The sequence below is a fragment of the Hyperolius riggenbachi genome, chromosome 4 (assembly GCF_040937935.1).
Source record: "Hyperolius riggenbachi isolate aHypRig1 chromosome 4, aHypRig1.pri, whole genome shotgun sequence".
NCBI classification, from domain to species: domain Eukaryota; kingdom Metazoa; phylum Chordata; class Amphibia; order Anura; family Hyperoliidae; genus Hyperolius; species Hyperolius riggenbachi.
Window position 1 is genome coordinate 465,585,939 of NC_090649.1, and position 22,638 is coordinate 465,608,576.

Genomic DNA, 22,638 nt, shown 5'->3' on the forward strand with positions numbered 1-22,638 from the left:
TTTCTGTGTGTGTGTGTGTGTTTTTCTGTGTGTGTGTGTGTGTGTGTTTTTCTGTGTGTGTGTGTTTTTCTGTGTGTGTGTTTGTATTTCTGTGTGTGTGTGTGTATGTATTTCTGTGTGTGTGTGTGTGTGTGTGTGTGTGTTTTTCTGTGTGTGTGTGTGTGTTTTTCTGTGTGTGTGTGTGTGTGTGTTTTTCTGTGTGTGTGTGTGTGTGTGTGTGTGTGTGTGTGTGTGTGTGTGTGTTTCTGTGTGTGTGTTTTTCTGTGTGTGTGTGTGTGTGTGTGTGTTTTTCTGTGTGTGTGTGTGTGTGTGTTTTTCTGTGTGTGTGTGTGTGTGTGTGTGTGTGTGTTTTTCTGTGTGTGTGTTTTTCTGTGTGTGTGTGTGTGTGTGTGTGTGTGTTTTTCTGTGTGTGTGTGTGTGTGTTTTTTTCTGTGTGTGTGTGTTTTTCTGTGTGTGTGTGTTTTTCTGTGTGTGTGTGTTTTTCTGTGTGTGTGTGTGTGTGTGTGTGTGTGTTTCTCTGTGTGTGTTTGTGTGTGTTTCTCTGTGTGTGTGTGTGTGTTTCTCTGTGTGTGTGTGATTCTCTGTGTGTGTGTGTGTTTCTGTGTGTGTGTGTGTGTGTGTGTGTGTGTGTGTGTGTGTTTCTCTGTGTGTGTGTGTGTGTGTTTCTCTGTGTGTGTGTGTGTGTGTGTGTGTTTCTCTGTGTGTGTGTGATTCTCTGTGTGTGTGTGTGTTTCTGTGTGTGTGTGTTTCTCTGTGTGTGTGTGTGTGTGTTTCTCTGTGTGTGTGTGTGTGTGTTTGTTTCTGTGTGTGTGTGTGTGTGTTTTTCTGTGTGTGTGTGTGTTTGTTTCTGTGTGTGTGTGTGTGTATGTATTTCTGTGTGTGTGTGTGTGTGTGTGTGTATGTATTTCTGTGTGTGTGTGTGTGTGTTTTTCTGTGTGTGTGTGTGTGTGTTTTTCTGTGTGTGTGTGTGTGTGTGTGTTTTTCTGTGTGTGTGTGTGTGTTTTTCTGTGTGTGTGTGTGTGTGTGTGTGTGTGTGTTTTTCTGTGTGTGTGTGTGTGTGTTTTTCTGTGTGTGTGTGTGTGTGTGTTTCTGTGTGTGTGTTTTTCTGTGTGTGTGTGTGTTTCTGTGTGTGTGTTTTTCTGTGTGTGTGTGTGTGTGTGTGTGTTTTTCTGTGTGTGTGTTTTTCTGTGTGTGTGTGTGTGTGTGTGTGTTTTTCTGTGTGTGTGTGTGTGTGTGTGTTTTTCTGTGTGTGTGTGTGTGTGTGTTTTTCTGTGTGTGTGTGTGTGTGTGTGTGTGTGTGTGTTTCTCTGTGTGTGTGTGTGTGTTTCTCTGTGTGTGTGTGTGTGTTTCTCTGTGTGTGTGTGTGTGTGTGTGTTTCTCTGTGTGTGTGTTTCTCTGTGTGTGTGTGTGTGTGTGTGATTCTCTGTGTGTGTGTGTGTGTTTCTGTGTGTGTGTGTTTCTCTGTGTGTGTGTGTGTGTGTGTGTTTCTCTGTGTGTGTGTGTGTTCTCTGTGTGTGTGTGTGTGTTTCTCTGTGTGTGTGTGTGTATGTGTGTGTGTGTGTTTCTCTGTGTGTGTGTGTGTTTCTCTGTGTGTGTGTGTGTGTGTGTTTCTCTGTGTGTGCGCGTGTGTGTTTCTCTGTGTGTGCGCGTGTGTGTGTTTCTCTGTGTGTGTGCGCGTGTGTGTTTCTCTGTGTGTGTGCGCGCGTGTGTGTTTCTCTGTGTGTGCGCGTGTGTGTGTTTCTCTGTGTGTGCGCGTGTGCGTGTTTCTCTGTGTGTGCGCGTGTGCGTGTTTCTCTGTGTGTGCGCGTGTGCGTGTTTCTCTGTGTGTGCGCGTGTGCGTGTTTCTCTGTGTGTGCGCGTGTGCGTGTTTCTCTGTGTGTGCGCGTGTGCGTGTTTCTCTGTGTGTGCGCGTGTGCGTGTGTTTCTCTGTGTGTGCGCGTGTGTGTGTGTTTCTCTGTGTGTGCGTGTGTGTGTGTGTGTGTTTCTCTGTGTGTGCGCGTGTGTGTGTTTCTCTGTGTGTACGCGTGTGTGTGTTTCTCTGTGTGTACGCGTGTGTGTGTTTCTCTGTGTGTACGCGTGTGTGTTTCTCTGTGTGTACGCGTGTGTGTGTTTCTCTGTGTGTACGCGTGTGTGTGTTTCTCTGTGTGTACGCGTGTGTGTGTTTCTCTGTGTGTACGCGTGTGTGTGTTTCTCTGTGTGTACGCGTGTGTGTGTTTCTCTGTGTGTACGCGTGTGTGTTTCTCTGTGTGTACGCGTGTGTGTGTTTCTCTGTGTGTACGCGTGTGTGTGTTTCTCTGTGTGTACGCGTGTGTTTCTCTGTGTGTACGCGTGTGTTTCTCTGTGTGTACGCGTGTGTTTCTCTGTGTGTACGCGTGTTTCTCTGTGTGTACGCGTGTGTTTCTCTGTGTGTACGCGTGTGTTTCTCTGTGTGTACGCGTGTGTTTCTCTGTGTGTACGCGTGTGTTTCTCTGTGTGTACGCGTGTGTTTCTCTGTGCGTGCGTGTTTCTCTGTGCGTGCGTGTTTCTCTGTGTGTACGCGTGTGTTTCTCTGTGTGTACGCGTGTGTTTCTCTGTGTGTACGCGTGTGTTTCTCTGTGTGTACGCGTGTGTTTCTCTGTGTGTACGCGTGTGTTTCTCTGTGTGTACGCGTGTGTTTCTCTGTGTGTACGCGTGTGTTTCTCTGTGTGTACGCATGTGTTTCTCTGTGCGTGCGTGTTTCTCTGTGCGTGCGTGTTTCTCTGTGCGTGCGTGTTTCTCTGTGCGTGCGCGTTTGTTTCTGTGCGTGCGTGTTTCTGTGTGTGTGTGTGTTTCTCTCTGTACGTGTGTGTTCTCTGTGTGTAGAGTGTGTGTGTTACTCGGTGTGTGCTTCTGTGTATAGAGTATGTTTTTCTGTGTGTGTGTTTCTCTGTGTGTATTGTGCCATTTCTCTGTGTCCCGTGTCACATGGGCTCTGGGGCCCTTTCCAAATGCCCAGGTTGCCCTTATGGAAGCGCCAGCCCTCTATTTCTATATCCCGCTCCACCCGGCTGGAAAACAAATTCTGGGGAGAACAATGCATGCATGAATTCAGAAGCAGCCTGTTGATTTAAATAGGCTGCAACCCCCTATCCATGTGCGTGAAATCAGGGCAGAATCACCCCGTAGTGGAGATGAGCCCCAACACAACCGACTTGGGTACAGGGAGAGAGCCCTGCCGTTACAAGCAAGCAATCTAAAGGAGTAGAAAGGAAACAAGAAATGGGGCAATACATAAGGTGTACATTCAAAGCTGGATTTGATTTAGGCTTGGCTTACACAGGCAACTGCCGGCATTTGGGTACGTATTTTACTGCTGTGATATAACGACCCCTGCATTAAAACGAATGGGAGGGCTCATTAAAATGAATGGGAGCGTTCATTTCAATGTGTCTATATTCATTTGTATGAACATCGTGGTAGATCAAAAATTCCTAGGATGCTGCCCCAATGGGGCTCAAAACACGACAAGATGACCGATTGGCGGGAACAAATGCACCGCCCACAGAAGCTCACGTGAGTGGCTGCATTTTATTTGTTAATTTTCAGGTTGCATAAACTTACGAGTTTTGAATTTAACTATCTCCACAGGCAAGTTTATAGAGGAACTGTAGTGAAAAAAAAAAAAAAAAAAAACATTGCTTATTGTTTACAATATTAATTTATAGATTATTTAATCAGCGTTTGCCAATTGTAAAATGTATTCTCCCCGATATACATTGTGAAATTTAGGTAAAGATTTCTCATGGGAAAGGGGGTATCAGCTACTGATTGGGATGAAATTCAATCCTGGGTTAAAGTTCCTCTTTAAGGCCTTGTTCACATTGCGCTCGGCTTGCGTGTCCGTCTGCAATGGGCTTTTTTCCCCCCATTTTTTAAAGCGTTTTCCAGCGGATTTCTGCACGTTCACTTGTTTTTGTGGGCGTTTCTGTTAGTGCTTCCGTCTTAAACCGGAAAAAAATACGTTAAAAAAAAAAAAAAAGCTCACGCAATTGCTTGACAAAGCGATTTTGTGAGCGTGTTGCGTTTTTCTTATACCTTCCATTGAGGCAAATCGCTTAAAAACTGGCCCAAGCACCACTTCTCAAAGTGGATCGCAAACGAACCGCTCTGATTTGAACTCCCTAATAGAGAATCATTGCACAAGCGCTTTCAGGGCGATTATGAAAATCGCCTGCGCTTAAAACTTTACAAAAAAACGCCTATTGTATGAACAAGGCCTAAATAAGAAAGGGCTTTTTTTGTCTATTCATGCTTTCTGCAGTCCGGTTGTTGTGACAATTGTGATGTTCACGTTTAGTATTACCTTACAGAAGAGAAAATAAAACACGGGTAAGCTACAACAGGCAAACTGCCCTACAATTCTCACATTCCAGCTCCCATAACTCAGCCCCCAAGCAAGAAACAGCCGAACTCTGTACCAAGCCCCAAAGGAACCAATCAGAATTCCTCTTCAGTCAATCTGGCTTGAGTAACCGGAACTCTAATTGGTCTGCTGTGGGATTTGGCAGTCATCGCTCTTGTGCAGCCGTTTTGCTGAACGGGCCCCCAACGCCCTTGCCAGGCTTTGGCTGTCGTATAAACAAGTTTGTCCTACTCTGTCCTCATCACCTAATCTGCGCGAATTACATCAAGAACACCAAATCCGCTTCGGCACAAGATCCACATAGATTAGGGTCTGCGCTGTGAGGGAGGCCCGAGAAAGCCTGGAGCCAGCCAGCCTGTTGCCTCAGAAGAGCTATAAATATCCGTGACTGAATGTGCTCTATAAATACCGTCACCTACACAGGGATCTGCTCCACAAACACAGATGTGCCTCTTCAAAGACATTCTGTGCGCCTCACAGGAGCTGTCTGTTCACCGGGAGAGGGGGAGAAATGCATGAGAAATGTAGGCGTCCTTCAACACAGGATGGTGTAAAGCTGGATTGGGTAATAGGCTTGCTGCTGAACTACAAACCCCAGCCAATCCTGAGGCAGAAATACATTTGGAATTCAGACCTTAGGCACAAAACATATGTAGTACTGTATTGATATGGGGGGCAGACATTTCAAAAGAGATGTGGTTATGGGGTGGCGCGAAATGAGAATGTGTAACTATGCATTGATACGGGGGTGGCACAACTTTAAAAGGAGAAGGCATGGCTATGTAGTGATATGGGGGTGGCATAGGTTTGATAGGAGAAGGCGTGGTTATGTAGGGATATGAAGTTGCACAGGTCTGAAAGGATGAGACGTGGTTATCACAGTCATGTAGTGATAAAAGGGTGACGCAGGTGGTTGCCACAAGGGGAGAAGACAAGAAGGCATCAAGTGGAGCTAAAATGGCTTTAAAATGGCCTTGGCTTACATGGCTACCTGGCCAAGATGTGAGGTCATGTGACCGATCATAAATACGGAGGGATTTGTGGGTACAGCATCAGGTTAGCTTAGAGAGAGGAGGAAACCTTGCCCTCCATGCAGCACTGCGCAGATTTCTCAGATTTGAGACTTTTCTCATCTGTAGACACTAACCAATTACCATTCTTGATGGTGGCCATCAAGAATGGTAATCAAGATCTACAGATGACCAATGAGTTGCTTATTACTTTATGCAACTTGGAACCGGGCCAATCCAAATTGGCAGGAAGAGAATTTGATTGGCCCAGTACCAAGCTGCATACATTTTGACCATCTCTATCCATGTCACGTGACATGTCATGTGACCTAAATCGCAGGCATACCTCACATAGCTATACGGTAATAATCCCACTGATGGGTCCTACCTTCTCTGGATCTCCAGCTCCTCCTGGGAGGGGCCATTCTGCACTTGTAACGGTATGTGAGAATTCTGACGGGACAACGTTGGACCTGCAAGAAAATTAAAGACAATGTCACAAACCTGCAACCTGGGGGGGAAAGACACAGAGCATAGAAATGCAATCACGGACATGCAAACAAACTTCCTTTTACACAGGTCATCACAAGAACAACCTAACCCCCAGAATCAGTGCAGCTCCTTATAATGATGTGCAGAGCACGGATGTAGAATTGTCTGCTAGTGGTAATTCATCAGCTAGGAGCTCTCTTTCATTCTAGAGACACCAAGTGCCTTGAAGTGGACCTGAACTCAGAATGTCATCTCTGCTCTAAAAGACCTGCAACAGCATAATAACCTTTACAGAAAAAGATTTCTTTGTTACAGCTGATAGAAATCCTGCAATAAATCTGCAGCGTGCCTACTTCCTGTTTTCATGGAAGCAGACATACAATACAATACCATTTATAAAGAGTTTTTCTCCCATAGGACTCAAAGCGCATCATTGTGTCTCAGATCAATAGAGGATTGCTAACATCCTGTGCTTTCAAATTCGCTTACCTGGCTGAAAGACCAAATTACTCAGCTAAAGGATCAAATTACAACTTGTGATTAGTCACAGATTAATTATACAGGCTAAACTCTCTAAATACATACAGGGTGCATTTCTCTCCCGTTTCCTTCTGTCCTGTGCAAGTGTTAAGGTTGACTTTAAAAGCAGGATACACCATAAAAATCAAATTTCAACAGCAACTGGTCTGAATGTATTAAGTGATAAAGATGCTAATCCTGCATTCAAAACTTTTTCTGCTGTTATGGTTTGGAGTTATCACATACCTTAGGAGCACTGGCCCTTTAATTACCACTGCCATACACTGGCAAAACAGTTGCATGCTAGGGGGTCTTTTTATCTATAATATATTCCTCCTCTTCCCTTTATTTCCCCCTTCCTAATGACATACGACAGTGCACTTCCTAGTATAGACCTCAGCGGGAGTGCCTGAAGACCCTGGGAGGAGGGCGGGTAACGAATACACAATTAGCAAGAGCAGAAAAAAAAAAAAGGAGTGAGGGAGGAAATGATGTCAGGATTAGCATCATTCAAAGATAACTAAGATGGAAATTGCCTAGAATAGGATTCTCTGCTTTTTCCTTTATAAAATTCACAGGAATCAATGTGGGCAGTGCAATACATCTGTTATGTAAGTAGAACTAGTATTTATCTACTTCTATATGTGTTTTTTTTATTACTAGGTTAGCATGGGTGTCACTTGTTCTTTAAAGGGAAGGTCCAAGGTGTTTACAAATCAAAAATCTACTTATCTTGGGCTTCCTCCAGCCCCTTGCAGCAGTTCTGTGCCCTTGCCACAGCGCTGGTGGCTCCCGGTCTCCTCCGGTGCAGATGCTGACCTCGCCTGCGCTCCAGCGTGCGGCTCACGGAGTCACACTGACGTCATCAGGGCTGTACAGCGCAGTGCAGAACTACTGCGCCTGCGCAGTACAGTCCGGATGATGTCAGGAGGCACAGTGGGCATCTTGCACCACAGGGGACCCCAGGCCACTGGCGAGGAGCTGCGGCGAGGCCACAGGACTGCTGCAAGGGGCTGGAGGAAGCCCCGGGTAAGTAGATTTTTTTTTCCCCAACGGCTTGGATGTGTCCTTTAAAGGGAGCCAGAGGTGTGAGACCTATGGAAGCGGCCATATTTATTTCCTTTTATTCCATTTCAGCTGCCTGGCAGTCCGGCTGATCTTTCGGGCATTAGGATCTTAATCACACCCCTGGAACAAGCATGCAGCTTATTTTGTCAGATTTGTCAAAAACATTTGATCTGCATGCTTGCTCAGGATCTAAAGTATTAAAGGCTGAGGATCAGCAGGACAGCCAGGCAATCTGCATTTAAAAGGAAATAAACATGTCACCCTCCATATCCCTCTCAAGCACACCTCATCCAAGGCAAAGCCACCTAACCTAATCACATGGTCCTGACAGTTTACAGTCAGTGAGCCTCGTTGCATTGTGGGAAATAACGGTTTCCAACTGCCAAGCAAACGGCATCTCCCTCAGTAATGAACATTCTGTACAGATCACCTGGCAGAACTAAAGATGTCCCCCAGCTGTGATAATTTTCAGAATGTAAATCAGGAAGAAGAAAGTTAAAATTTGCAAACACTAATTAAACAATCTATAAATAAATATTAAAAAAATGAGCAATTTTATTCATTATGTTATTTTCACAACGGTTCCTCTTTAAAGAAAACATGTCAAGTGCGGTCGATGGAATAATCCATCAGTGTTTTACCGATAACCGAAATCAATCACTTCTCCAAAAGTCCCTCAAAAAGACCCACAATCTATGGAACACAATGCTGTTTCCACTAAAGTCTTAAAATGACCCTAAACAGTAGCTAGAATAAAAAAATCTCACTTACCTTGGGCCTCCTCCAGCCCACCATAGGCAGCGAGGTCCCCCGGTGTCCTCCTGGCTCCTGTCCCTCCGGCGGCTCCAGTTACCGGCGACACTTCCTGGATCATCACGGCGGCTTGCGTGACAGGTATGCGCATGCACGGTTTTCTAACTCTAAATCGTGCATGTGCAGACCTGTCACTCCGGCCGGCGTGATGACGACCAGCGTGAAGATCCAAGAAGAATCGCCCGACACTCGGCCCGAGTGTCGCCGGTAACGGGAGCCGCCGCCGCCGGGACACGGACAGGAGGACGCCGGTGGACCTCGCGGCCTACAGTGGGCTGGAGGAGGCCCAAGGTAAGTGACATTTTTTATTCTAGCTACTGCTCAAGGTCCCTTTAAAACTGTATAGTGACTAGCTTAAAATAATATTTCACCTTTAGTAAAAACCGTACAAAAAAAAAGCCCTATCCCAAATAGTTTCAGATGCACAAGAGGCACTTAGAGTGTTCCAGAGAAGTAATAAACGAAAAGTTTTATACATACCTGGGGCTTCCTCCAGCCTGCTCAGCACAGATCACTCCCACGCCGCCGTCCTCAGCCTTCTCGATCGCCGGTACCGGGTCCCGTGACTTCCTCCAGTCGCAGCCAGTCTGCACAAGAGAAATGCGCCATCTATGTAGAGAGAGCGCACTTCTCTTGTGTTAGACGCGATTAGCAGAAGTTACGGGACCCGGTACCAGCGATAGAGAAGGCAGAGGACGGCGGCGTAGGAACGATCCGTGCGCATGGGACTGGAGGAAGCCCCAGGTATGTATAAAACTTTTCGTTTATTACGTCTCTGGTTTCCATTAAAGGAGCTCTATGGGTGGAGGAAAAGGCAAGAATCTCTCAGTGCCTGTGTCTTCACTCTGCACCCTCCCTCTGCTGAGTAGACACATCGCCTTGACAACACTTGAGTCACTTAAGCGGAGGCAGGAGACAGAGCGAAGACACAGGCACAGGGAGATTCTTGCCTTTGACGATAACCACAGATAAGCAAGCTTCTACTGCTCTCTGTAGATAAAATAAATGATTTTACACATCGTGGAAAGACTTGGGAATGCTTTCAAATGTTCTTTTATATAACTAAGAGTAGTTACCGAAATTTTAGTTTTAGGAGTATAATCTCACTTTAAAAAGGTGGCCACATGATAAAATCCTTTATATTTTTATTTTCCAAATGTAAATTACAATGATTTTCCCCATTGATTGTAACTTTTGAAAAACATGACCAGTTTATCACACAAGTACTGTATATGTTAATTTTTCCTTAAAGTAAACCTGAATTGAGAGGTATATGGAGGCTACCACATTTATTCCCTTTTAAACAATACCAGTTGCCTGGCAGTCCTGATGACCCCTCTGCCTCTAAAGCCCCATACACCCGCTCAACAGCGTTCTTTTACGCAGCACAATTATAAAACAACTTTTGTTGTGAAAGAAGTTGAACCACTCAAAAAAAAAAAGTCGCTTGCTATTGTTCACACAACTGATAAGACGTCAATCCAACAGTTGTGCTGCATAAAAGACCGCTGTTGAGCGTGTGTATGGGGCTCAATACTTTTAGCCATAGATCCTGAACAAGCATGCAGATAAGAGTTTTGACAAAAACCTGACAAGATTAGCTGCATGCTTGTTTCAGGTTTGTGATTCAGACACTACTGATGCAGGACTACCTGCGAACCGGTATTCGTTAAAAGGACACAAATATGGCAGCCTCCATATACCTCTCACTTCAGGTTTTTACATTAATTATGAAAAAAAATATTATTTTACAATTAATCCTACACCATTTACTACAATTCTTATCCATGGTTGCTCAAAATGACCCCCCCCCCCCCCCAAAAAAGAAAAACATTTATTTTAATTGTATCGTGTGTCCACCAGACATTTCAATTGTGATTATTCATCGACACATTTGATTCACTAAAAAACAATTTTATCTACCAACATCATACTAATAAGTTGTGAAATCAAACTGATTATTTAAACCAGGGCTGTGAAGTCGGAGTCGAGGCAATTTTGGGCACCCGGAGTCGTTGATTTCATAAACTGAGGAGTCGGAGTCTGCTGATTTTTGTACAAAATCCACAGACCTGTTAAGTATTAGACTAAAGAGTCGGAGTCAAGGAGCCGGAGCCATTTTGGGTACCCGGAGTCGGAGTCGTGGTTTCATAAACTGAGGAGACGGAGTCGGAAGATTTTTGTACCGACTCCACAGCCCTGATTTAAACCATACAAATGATTGTTCAGGTTCTTGAAAAACTAAACGTGTCCAGCATATCGGTACAATTTAATGGTAATCAAATTAAAATGTACTCTGCGTCAACAGGACTAAAAGTTAGTTATAAGTCTACTGCGGCCATGGCCAGTCAAAATGTAGCCATCGATTTGTCTGCAAATGCAAAGCCGTGTTTTGGGTTTTTGTTACTGGGAGAGGAGACCACCCAAAGACAAAATCACACCCAAGTGGGAGGAGCCCACAGTACCTATTTGCCATATCAGCAAATAGCCCGTAAGTACACACTATGTTTTTAATGCCTTGTCTTATGACAACACTTCACAATTAAGTAGCTCCCCTTGTGCCTTCTGTTATCTTTCAGAGGCATCTCTGCACTCTGGACCTCATCACAATCCATCTATTAAAGTAATCATCACCAAGCTAAACTACCCAACTGTGATACATTTTTTCATTGCAATTTTTATGCTTGGCGATCCTTTTTGAATGCTGTACTTCTATTCATTTTCTCATACCGTTATTTCGCACATGATGGCTCATATGGGTGGATTATATTAACCACTTCACCCCAAAGGGGTTTTTACCCTAACGGACAAGAGCAATTTTCACCTTTCAGTGCTCAACCCTTTCATTTGCCAATAGCTTCATCACTATTAATCACAATGAAATGATCTATATCTTGTTTTTTTCACCACCAATTGGGCTTTTTGGGGTTGATATTTGTTTTCAGTAATTCTTTTTTATGCATTTTAAAGGGGATAAACAAGGAAAAAAAAAAATGAAAAAATACACTATTTCTCCAATCATCCCCTATGGTTTTAATATAAACACTGCTACTGTACATAAAACCCACACATTTGTTCTGCCTATTTGTCCTGGTTATCATAAGATTTTAATTATGTCCCTAGTACAAAGTATGGTGACAGTATATTATTTGGAAATAAAGGAGTATTTTTCTATGGTGTTTTTTTCTTACTTATCTTATGTGCACAGCGGCAGCAGCACTGTCTGACTTATAAAAACATCCTAGAGCCGTTAAGAGGCTCTAGCAGGATGTTTTTATAAGTCTGGTTGTCATTAAGTGGTTAAAGAAGGACCCAGGCATCGAATTCCACTGGTACAAGTGCTAACTTTATGATTAAAGTCGATAGTTGAATCCAGGGTCATAACTACGTGCAATGGATACAGAGGCACCAGCAGAATAAAAAAAAACATGAACCATGGGGGGCGGGGGCGATTGAGGGGTAAGGGCAGGGCTGTGGAGTCGGAGTCGTGGAGTCGGGCAATTTTGGGTGCCTGGAGTCGGAGTCGGGAAAAAATGCACCGACTCCAACTCCTAATGAATTTGTAACTGTAATTAAAATAGAAAATATGATAAATTGTTCTATTTCTCAGATAATAGTCATTAAAAATAATGTATATATACAGTAATAGCTGTGCTTAGTCCACAAAAATGAAATAAACCAATCAAAATTAGTTACTTGTGCTGCTTCAATAAAGCAGTCCCCGTATTTTTAAGGTCAGATATACATATCTGATTGTGATGTATATATGATGTGTACACAGGAATCTCATATATACTAAATAACATCTATGCTGTAAGAATAAAGCCTGATGTGTAGCTGTGTCACTAATAGAGATGGTCAACGAGATGGAAATAATTCTGCATTGATGCTGATTTATGCAAATGTATGCACTCCCTTTGCTGATGAAATCAAATAATTTGATATGTTGTTAAAATTTGGTTTGGTGACTACAAATTAAAGGGTACCTGAGACGGATGAAAAGTAAAGTTTTATACATATCTGGGGCTTCCTCCAGCCCCCTTCAGGCTAATCAGTCCCTCGCTGTCCTCCACCACCCGGATCTTCTGCTATGAGTCCTGGTAATTCAGCCAGTCAGCGCTGTCCGGCCGCATGCCGCTCCCACAGCCAGGAACATTCTGCACCTGGGCAATAATGCTGCACAGGTGTAGTATGCTCCTGGCGGTGGAGTGTGTGCATGCGCACTACGCCCGACTGGCTCAAGTACCTGGACTCATAGCAGAAGATCCAGGTGGTGGAGGAGGACAACGAGGGACTGATTATCCTGAAGGCGCCTGGAGGAAGCCCCAGGTCTGTATAAAACTAATTTCATCTGTCTCAGGTTTACTTTGTTACACAGTAGTACTATACTCTACATATGCACTCCCCACAGAGCTGCAGGGAATCCACTGAGAATGCTGTGCACATTGAACAGAGAGGTGTTGTCTGTCACCCATAAACCTGGTTCAGATTGTGCATGAAGAATGTGTAATAGAGGAAGAATCTCCTCATTCCCCTGCAGAGTACCTGCACATAATTCTTACATGTACCCACACTTACATTGCCTAGGGCCTGATAGATGTTCTTTGTTCCGGTTTGTACCTTTTACAAGTACTCTTACCAAGGACTAGTTTTAGTCTAAAGGGAATAAATATAGTAGTCTACATATCCTTCTCACTTCAGTTGCCTTGTAAAATTCCTAAGCGTTGGCAGTTAAGAGATGAATTTCATGTTACATACTTTTAATCAACAAAATTGTAATATGCAAATTAGAGGAGTCGGAGTCGAGGAGTCAGAGTCGGTGGAATCCTAAACTGAGGAGTCGGAGTCGGTGGATTTTTGGACCGACTCCACAGCCCTGGGTAAGGGCTTACCTCCCCAGAAGGTCAAACACACAACCAATGACGAAGTTTAAATTGTACTCCAAATAAAACAATTGCAAAGCGTTTCGCGGGTCTCACGCCCGCTTCCTCAGGCAAAATACAGAAAGGAGTAACTCAGATGTTGTGCAGTTGGATGCAGCGCCTCTACCAGGGGCATAACTACAAATCATGCCCCCCCACGCCCAGCAAAATTTTGAGGAGGCCCCTTAATGTTCACACCTTTTCCTTTGATCCAGGAACCAATCGCTGCAAGGCGAGTGTGCTAACCACTACATCACCGTGGCCATCACCCAACCTCTCCAGAATTTCCATTGGGGTATATTCTGGTAAGGCGGGCAAGTGTTCAGAAATATTTTTTGAAAATGCCCCAACCTCAGAATTAAAAACAAACAAAAAAAAACCTCACTAAACCAAGGAAGCAGAAGCAGGGGACTCACAAGGAAAAATCTGTGCGGTATCCCGTTTGTGGCAGCACAAATACTTCCACATGCCCTCCTGGGACGGCTGCGGGGCCGCCTCGCCGACGGCATCGGATTGCAGGAACAGAACCATCGGCCAGGATCTAGTCTCGCCTCGCTCTCAGCACGCCATGGTCCAGGCAGCGATGGGCGGCGGGTGGCTTCTCGGGTGTACAGATGGCTTCTCCTGTTCACGCTATGTTGAAACTGAAGTCAGATTGCAGTATGCGCCTTTCCCCCCCAACCGCCTGAATTATTGATGCATTTATATCCATAAGATTTTATCTCCCCTCCGCCATACGCAGGATAATGTAAATACTGGCCTGAGTGAGCAGGAAGTGAGGCGTTTCAGCCGATTACCAGACATCACTTGCAGATTGCAATTATTGATTCATTAACCTCCAGCGAGGAGGAGGCGGCCGCGTCCTTCAGACGGGTCCATTAGAGGTTTTGCAGCACAGTCAGCAGGGCCCAGGACGGGGCCCATGGCCAGGTAGGACAGAATAGAATCCGCTGGCAATGCTTTTAGCAAAAGCAAATCAATACAGCAATTCTTAAAATATGGAGAGAGAGAGTTCATGCATTGGAATGAAAAGCTGTGTGTATGAATTACATAACTGAGGAAAACAGAACAGGCTTCCCATAATTGGCTTCTCTTACTGCTGCCAGGCCTTAAAGTGTACCTGAGATGAGTAAAAAGAAAACATTGATACTTACCTAAGGCTTCCTTAAGCCCCCTTTAGACCGTGGGCTCCCTTCACTGTCTCCCCGGGCCGCTCGAATACAGCTCTGGCTGTCCAGTATCTTTCTTCAGTCGCGCTCTGCGGTTATGTGCATCACAGCATAGGGCACGCCCCCATGACTGGGAGGAGCGCAGATGCAGAACAGAACACACCTGGCAATGGGAGAGTGGATAGGGCCACTCATGCGCGACAGGACAAGCTTACCGGAATGGCCCGCGGACGATCAGAGTGGACCGGGAAGACGGTGAGGAAGGCCCAGGTACATATAAAAGGTTTTCCTTTTAGTAGTCTCAGGTTATTTACCCGGGGCTTCCTCCAGCCCCTTGCAGCCATCTTGTGCCCTCACCGTAGCTCCGCTTCTCACTAGTGGCTCCGAGTCCCCCCGGGTGCAAGATGCCGACCTCGCCAGGTTGGCATCTGCTGCGCCTCAGCAAGTGGCTCTCGAAGTTCTGCTCCTGTCATCTAGACTGTACTGTTCAGGTGCAGAACTACTGCGCCTGCGCAGTACAGTCCGGATGATGTTACCATGACTCCGAGAGCCGCTCGCAAAGGTGCAGTAGGCACCCGGGCCACCTGCGGGAAATGGAGCTGCGGTGAGGGCACAGGTTGGCTGCAAGGGGCTGGAGGAAGCCCTGGGTAAGTAGAGGGTTTTTTTTTGTTAAACCGCTTGGATGTGTCCTTTAAAATCAGGGTATGGTGTCGGAGCAATATTTGGATACCTGGAGTCGAAGGATTTTTGTATCCACTCCATAGTCCTGACTAGTCAGTGGAATTGAAGGATTTTTTTTTTTTTTTTTTTTTTTTTGTACCGACGCCACAGCCCTGCAAAACTGTAACATCACTTCAGTACAAAAGTGTATATAATGTGAATCATTACTATACAAGACATGTGGTAAGGGCTGTTCCACACAGAGAGTCCTTTTGAAGATTTTTTTATGATAGCCAGTGCTTTCCAGTGTTTTAATAAGTGCTTGGACGACGAAACCATGTGGGCAACGAAGGGGTGCCAATAAGTATCCTGGTTTTGCCCAGAAAGAATAGAGCCAGGAGTTATGAAATAACAGATCTATTAAATATATTGCCCCGAGACTGATGCACTTGGTACAACGTAGTTGTAGCTTTTCTAGACCGTTCAAATAAGTCCTGTGGTTGGACCTGACCCTTTAGCAGCAATTTATTTAGAGGATTGCAAGTGCTCCAGTCCAATTTATTTTAGCACATTATTTGTTACATTTCCTTGCTACTAATTAGTACTGCTGTCATGTGTATTTATGGCCAATTGTCACTAGGGGGCAGTGTGAGACAATAACAGAAGCCTTCTGTATTCAGATTCTATATTTTCTGCTAGCAGAGAGACATCAAAGCATCCCAAGAATTTGCAGCACAACAAGTTCTGCAGGCTGAGGTCAAAAGCTGCACACTTACAGTACAGACCAAAAGTTTGGACACACCTTCTCATTCAAAGAGTTTTATTTTCATGACTATGAACATTGTAGATTCACACTGAAGGCATCCAAACTATGAATGAACACATGTGGACGTATAGTACATAACCAAAAAGTGTGAAACAACTGAAAATACGTCATATTCTAGGTTCTTCAAAGTAGCCACCTTTTGCTTTGATTGGTGAATGCCAAGAATGTGCAAAGCAGTAATCAAAGCAAAAGGTGGCTACTTTGAAGAACCTAGAATATGACATATTTTCAGTTGTTTCACACTTTTTAGTTCTGTATTATACTTCCACGTGTGTTCATTCATAATTTGGATGCCTTCAGTGTAAATCTACAATGTTCATAGTCATGAAAAGAAAGAAAACTCTTTGAATGAGAAGGTGTGTCCAAACTTTTGGTCTGTACTGTATCTCAAATGCTCAAACGAGAATACCTTTGAAGCTGCTAATGGGTTAAACCAGCTCTCAGTAGTATGGCTGACGTCAGAAATGTCCTCAAAACGTTGCCCTTTCAGGTGTTTCAAATCTGGGAACAGATAACAGTCCAAAAGGGCCAGATCAGGCGAGTAGAGGTGCATACACACATCCAACTATGGATTACCCAATCATCAATTTTAACACCTCTAAGTAGTATGAGAGCTAGTATGAGAGCTATAGTATTCAGGATCTGTTGGCCCTCACACTACATGGAAGTGGTAAAATTGGCCAATCAAAATTGGATGTGTGTATGCACCCTAAAAGGGATGGTGGACCAATTGTAAACCCAAGGATGATCCATGTTGGCTGTGTGCTCAGGTGCATTGCCCTGCAAACAAATAATCCTTTTGGTCAACTTTCCACTTTTCGTCTTAATTGTCTCCTTCAGCTGGTCCAGGTGGTCAGCATGATACTGTCCAGGGACACTAGAGCTTGGAGGTAGGTAGTCCAACAAAAATACTGGGTTTATCCCAGAAAACAAACGCCATTACTTTTTTTTGGCAGATTTTGGGTGCAAAACATGGACGTTGGGACCCACTGTGGCACTATTAGATTCAAATACATTCATAGATGTGGAGCTAGGTTTCATCCTCAAGTCACTAACCTAGCCAAAAAGCGTAGTGCAGCTTCAAAATGGGCTAAACGGCTTTGGATGCTTTAAAGTGTACCTGAGCCAAAGCTCAGGTACAATTTGAGATACTTACCTAAAGAGAGGGAAGCCTTCCCTCCCTGCTCTGATGTCCCTTTGTCGCCGAGCGCCCCCCCCCCCCCCCCCCTCGCAAGATTAGCAAAAAGGCATTGTCGGTAATCACATTGGGGCCGCACAGCTAGTCTTCCTGTATCGTGGCCGTGCAAGCCCACATGTGTAGTAAGCTGGAGCCACGGGCGCCAAGCTAATGCGCATGCATGGGCTGGTGATCCAGGAAGATAAGCAGTGTGGCCCTGATGTGGAGAGGGGCCGCACTCAGCAACGGCGGGGGAGGCCTCATTAGGATTCTGAGGCTTTCCTCACTTCTGGTCAGGATCTCATTTTGAACTGCTTCAATTTTCTCCTTCATCTGAAACAAGGACTATAAAGAATTCTTAGCAGCTTGCATCACTATATCACCCGATAGGACGGCATCTTCAGCACATGCGCGTCACGTCACGAGGAGTGCACTCGCATGACGTGCTTCCACGCGCAGAAGACGCCGACCCATAGGGGTCTGCGGTCCTTAGAGGCTGCCAGTGGGACTCAAGAGGATCGGAGCAGCTGCAAAGGACATAAATGATATCTGGGGGCTGGAAGAAGCCCCAGGTAAATAAACCTACATTTATTTGGTGGCCTAGAAAGTCCTTTAACATTGAAAATTATTACAAACGTCGCCTTCGTTTGAGCTAGAGATGTAGTTACGTCAGATATGTACACAGCACTCGTTCCGCCCCCCTATCCAGAATGGTGCCGAGATGCTGCAGCTCTGTGCGGCTGCCTTAAGATGCCTACTTTGGGATAATTAACAGTAATATGCTAATAATGGTGTCAGCGTCATTGCATGAAATCTGACGTGGGTGGCATGGGAGAGAGACGTAAACCCAGAGACATCTGCACATCCGTCAGTTCCCTAACTGGCCACAGGGGGGCAGTAGGAGAGCGGGAATGGCTCTCCCTGTACAGTAATTTCGTAAAACTGCTTGCAATTACACCGCACTAGTGTTAGTGTTTCCCCTTCTTTCATCTTGTCCTTAAATTCCCTCTCTGCATCCACTGAGGAATGCCATCTACTCCAGTTACTGTAACGTTTCTCAACAAATAAGGCTGGCACTTCCAGCTATGCAGAAAAACTCCTTCAGAGGAGAGTGTAAAGGTCGTTTCCTGAGCTGGTAGAGCGCAGACCCCCTCCAGTGCTCAAACACAGCTACAAAATAATAATACAGTATTTATTATTGCCGCACTAGCTATTATAATTTACACCCACTAAAGTACACCTTGCAGACGCAGCATGAAAAACAAACGTGAAAAAGAAAAGACAATAAAACAAATAAAAAAACAACAGCAAAGATCCCAGTATCCAGCACTGGTGGGGATCGGCTGATGCATGTGCTTGCTCGGTTGCTAGAGCAACCGGCTTAAAGGACCAGTCGCGAAAATCTTAACATTTTAAATACATGTAAACATATACAAATAAGAAGTACATTTCTTCCAGAGTAAAATGAGACATTAATTACTTTCCTCCTATGTTGCTGTCACTTACAGTAGGTAGTAGAAAGCTGACATTACCGATTTTGGACTAGCTCATCTTCTCATGGGGGGTTCTCAGGGTTTTCTTTATTTTTAAAAGCGCTTAGTGAATGGCAGTTGCTCCGTCCAACTGCCAAAATAGTGTGCAGCGAGCAGGGAGGCGGGCCAGCATCTTTGTATAAATCTTTTTCAGGGAGTGTCTTTATAAAGAATAAAGGCCATGCTGAGAATCCCCTATGGAGAGATGGACCAGCCCAAAACCTGTCAGTAATGTCAGATTTCTACTGCCTACTGTAAGTGACAGCAACATAGGAAAGAAGTCATTTATGGCTCATTTTACTCTGGAAGAAATGTACTTCTTATTTGTATATGTTTTAAATTTTAAGATTTTTGCGACAGTTCCTCTTTAACCACTTGAGGACCCCCCTAGTGACCAGGCTATTTTTTTTTTTTTACTAAAATGGCCACTGCAGCTTTAAAGGGAACCAGAGACGAAGCACCCTCATGTATTTTACCATATATATCAGTGGGAACATTATATACATAGCACTAAGTGTGCATAATACTGTTGTGACACATACAATGGCATGAGATCATAAAAAATATAAATGTGTGTATATATATATATATATATATATATATATATATATATATATATATATATATATATATATATATATATATATATATATATATATATATATATATATACATGCATACATACACATACACACATGTGCGATTAGTATCCAAAATCGATACAATTAAAGGACAAGAACAAGGAAAGTTGAGTGACAACAGAGAGGGGAACAGACCCCTGGAAAGTGAAAGACCTGTATAAAGAAAACAGCCAGAGATAATCACATAGTGACCATGTAGGAAAGTAGAACAGTAGTGAGGAATAGGACCAGTGAATGAAAATAGTGAGAGAGGCTGAAACGTGTAATGAGGTCAGCAAGTAGTGAATCGGATCCTACCAGTGTGATGTCTCCACGGGTCCCCACCGCCGCTATCGCGATTCGCCACCTATAGCGTGGCTTTTTTGCTTCGAAAAAGCCACGCTATAGGTGGCGTCTCTGCCTCTCTCACTATTTTCATTCACTGGTCCTATTCCTCACTACTGTTCTACTTTCCTACATGGCCACTATGTGATTATCTCTGGCTGTTTTCTTTATACAGGTCTTTCACTTTCCAGGGGTCTGTTCCCCTCTCTGTTGTCACTCAACTTTCCTTGTTCTTGTCCTTTAATTGTATCGATTTTGGATACTAATCGCACATGTGTATGTACATATGTAGATATATATATATATATATATGTATGTATGTACATATGTAGATATATATATATATATGTATGTATGTATGTATGTATATGTATGTATATATGTATGTATATGTGTGTGTGTGTATATATATATATATATATATATATATATATATATATATATATATATATATATATATACACACATACATATACATATATATATACATATATATATATATATATATATATATATACACATATACATATACATATATATATATATATATATATATATATATATATATATATATATATATATATATATATATATATACATATACATATATATATATAAAAAACACACACACACACATATATATATTTTTTATGATCTCATGCCATTGTATGCATCACAACAGTATTATGCACGCTTAGTGCTATGTATATGATGTTTGAGGATGAACATGTTTGTCACTAGCACTTTATAATTCCCCCAGTTCTCCGATACTGTGGGTATATATTCCCCAACCAAGTTTTAACAGTTTTTAATGTTTGTAATTTCAATAGAGGATGATATTCTATATTTTGATAATTGCTGGTGCGGTTATTTTGAGGTCATTGCTTTTGTTTTTGGTATGCTATTCTGATTTTTTGACCGTTCTGCACAGTACAGATCCACCCCCTTATTTTGATATTTATAGGGTGGTATAATGATTTTTGGGGATGGTGCTCCCCACGCTGTAGTTGTTCAATATTATTGTTAGTACCTAGGTGCTGACATCACACTGTGGGAGGGGTTTCGCCACAATATCAGCCATACAGAGCCCTTGATGATCTGTGAGAAAAGGAAAAGAGTTCTCATGGGAAAGGGGGTATCAGCTGCTGATTGGGATAAAGTTCAATCCTTTACAGTTACCCGTACAGTTCCTCTAAGGATACAAGCTTTGGGGCTCTATTACAATATTCTTGGCCCTCAAGTTTAAAAAGAAAGCCCTGAACTACACCAAGTGCATAGTGTCAATCACCACAGGCCACTCACCATGGAAACCACACAATGTACATGACTTCTGCCTGAAAGCCAACATTACAGTTTATACAGCGCTCACGCATTCTCCACAGCTCTGTATAGAGAAAACTGAAAAATTCATTTCACCGTCAGAAGAGCTCACAATCTAATTTTCCTGCCACTGCTTGGGGCCAATTTTGTGGAAAGCTAATTAACATGGCTCATTTATTTAAAAACAAAAACACCACAAAACACAGTAAGAACATACAAATTCCACAGGTCAGATCCTGGAATTTACTTAAAGGGGCACTATAGCGAAAAATGGTAACATTAAAAATATGTGCAAACATATACAAATAAGAAGTACCTTTTTTTCTAGAGTAAAATGAGCCATAAATTACTTTTCTCCTATGTTGCTGTCACTTACAGTAGGTAGTAGAAATGTTACAGAACCGACAGGTTTTGGACAAGTCCATCTCTTCATAGGGGATTCTCAGCAAGGCTTTTACTCTTTATAAAGATTTTCCCTAAAAAAGGATTTAAACAATGATGCTAGCCAGACTCCCTGCTCGCTACACAGTTTCTTGGCAGTTGGACAGAGCAACTGCCATTCACTAAGTGCTTTTGAAAATAAATAAATCCCCGAGAATACCCATAAAGAGATGAACTAGTCCAAAACCTGTCGCTTCTGATTTCTACTACCTACTGTAAGTGACAGCAACATAGGAGAAAAGTAATGTATAGCTCATTTTACTCTGGGAAAAAAAATGTACCTCTTATTTGTATATGTTTGCAAATATTTTAAAATTTTTCGCCATAGTGCCCCTTTAACCCTTTACGCCGCTCAGGAGGGTTTGCAGCCGAGAGTCCAGCAGTATAATTTTTAGAGGTCGCATTGTTTTAATATATTCAGCTAGCACTAGGCTAGCTAGCAGTGGTGGCCGGCATCCCCCGATTACTTTTGATCCCCCCGATCGCCGCTAAATACATTACCCAGCCTGGATCCAGCGATCGGTGCAGCCTCCCCGGACAGCTCCGCTCTTCTCTATCCAGATTTCTGTGCAACTAATACAGACGCTCCCCTTCTGAGGTAAGAGGTCGCTCTGTACGTGTGACCTGCGGTTCAGAGACAGGTACTCTTTAAGCGAGTGTGTTTTCTTTGATTTGTGAGGGCAGCGAGGGATGGAGGGAACAAAGAGCCTGGCTTGGCTCCGCTCCACGGCCCGTCTCCATCCAAGCGTGCACTTGTGAGACAGCAGAGGCCTTGTGAATATGCATTCCTCTGGCACATGACTCGTTGGCTCCCTTCTCCCGGTTGGTGCTACAGTTTCAGGCTTCATAGCGGACAAGAGAGCAGCCAGGAGACGCTCAGAGGAGAATCAGGGCATGCATAAACTGTTTACTGATCACTCCGCTCACAAGCCAAGCTTTAAAATGTACTGCAGGGGATGCAGCCCACCTACAGACCCCTGGCTTTTACAGCATAAACCAACAAACCTCATTAGGGCTGGGTTCACGCTCAGGAGTTGTGCCGTTAGTATACGAATACACGGTTATCGTCCACAGAACACCCGTTCAGATAGCTCTATAGCACTGGACATGTCATAAGGGCGCTGCTGTTATGAAATGTCCAACTTCTGTCCGATGTCGGGAAATGCGTTCCAGAACGAAAAAAAACCAAACACAGAACATTTATATTGTGCTTTTCTCCTGGCGGACTCAAAGCGCCAGAGCTGCAGCCACTGGGGCACGCTCTATAGGCAGTAGCAGTGTTAGGGAGTCTTGTCCAAGGTCTCCTATTGAATAGGTGCTGGCTTACTGAACAGGCAAGGAGA

The 22,638-nt window shown here is 43.8% G+C and overlaps 1 protein-coding gene across 4 annotated transcripts in view; it reads right to left on the reverse strand.

Moving 5' to 3' along the window:
* Positions 1 to 22,638, reverse strand: part of ENAH (ENAH actin regulator) — a 166,064-nt gene that overhangs the window by 42,516 nt on the left and 100,910 nt on the right. For all 4 annotated transcript variants that reach the window (XM_068232860.1, XM_068232862.1, XM_068232861.1 and 1 more), the window contains exon 4: positions 5,780 to 5,864. In XM_068232860.1, the coding sequence (XP_068088961.1) occupies positions 5,780 to 5,864 (85 nt within the window). The remainder of the gene's footprint in view (positions 1 to 5,779; positions 5,865 to 22,638) is intronic.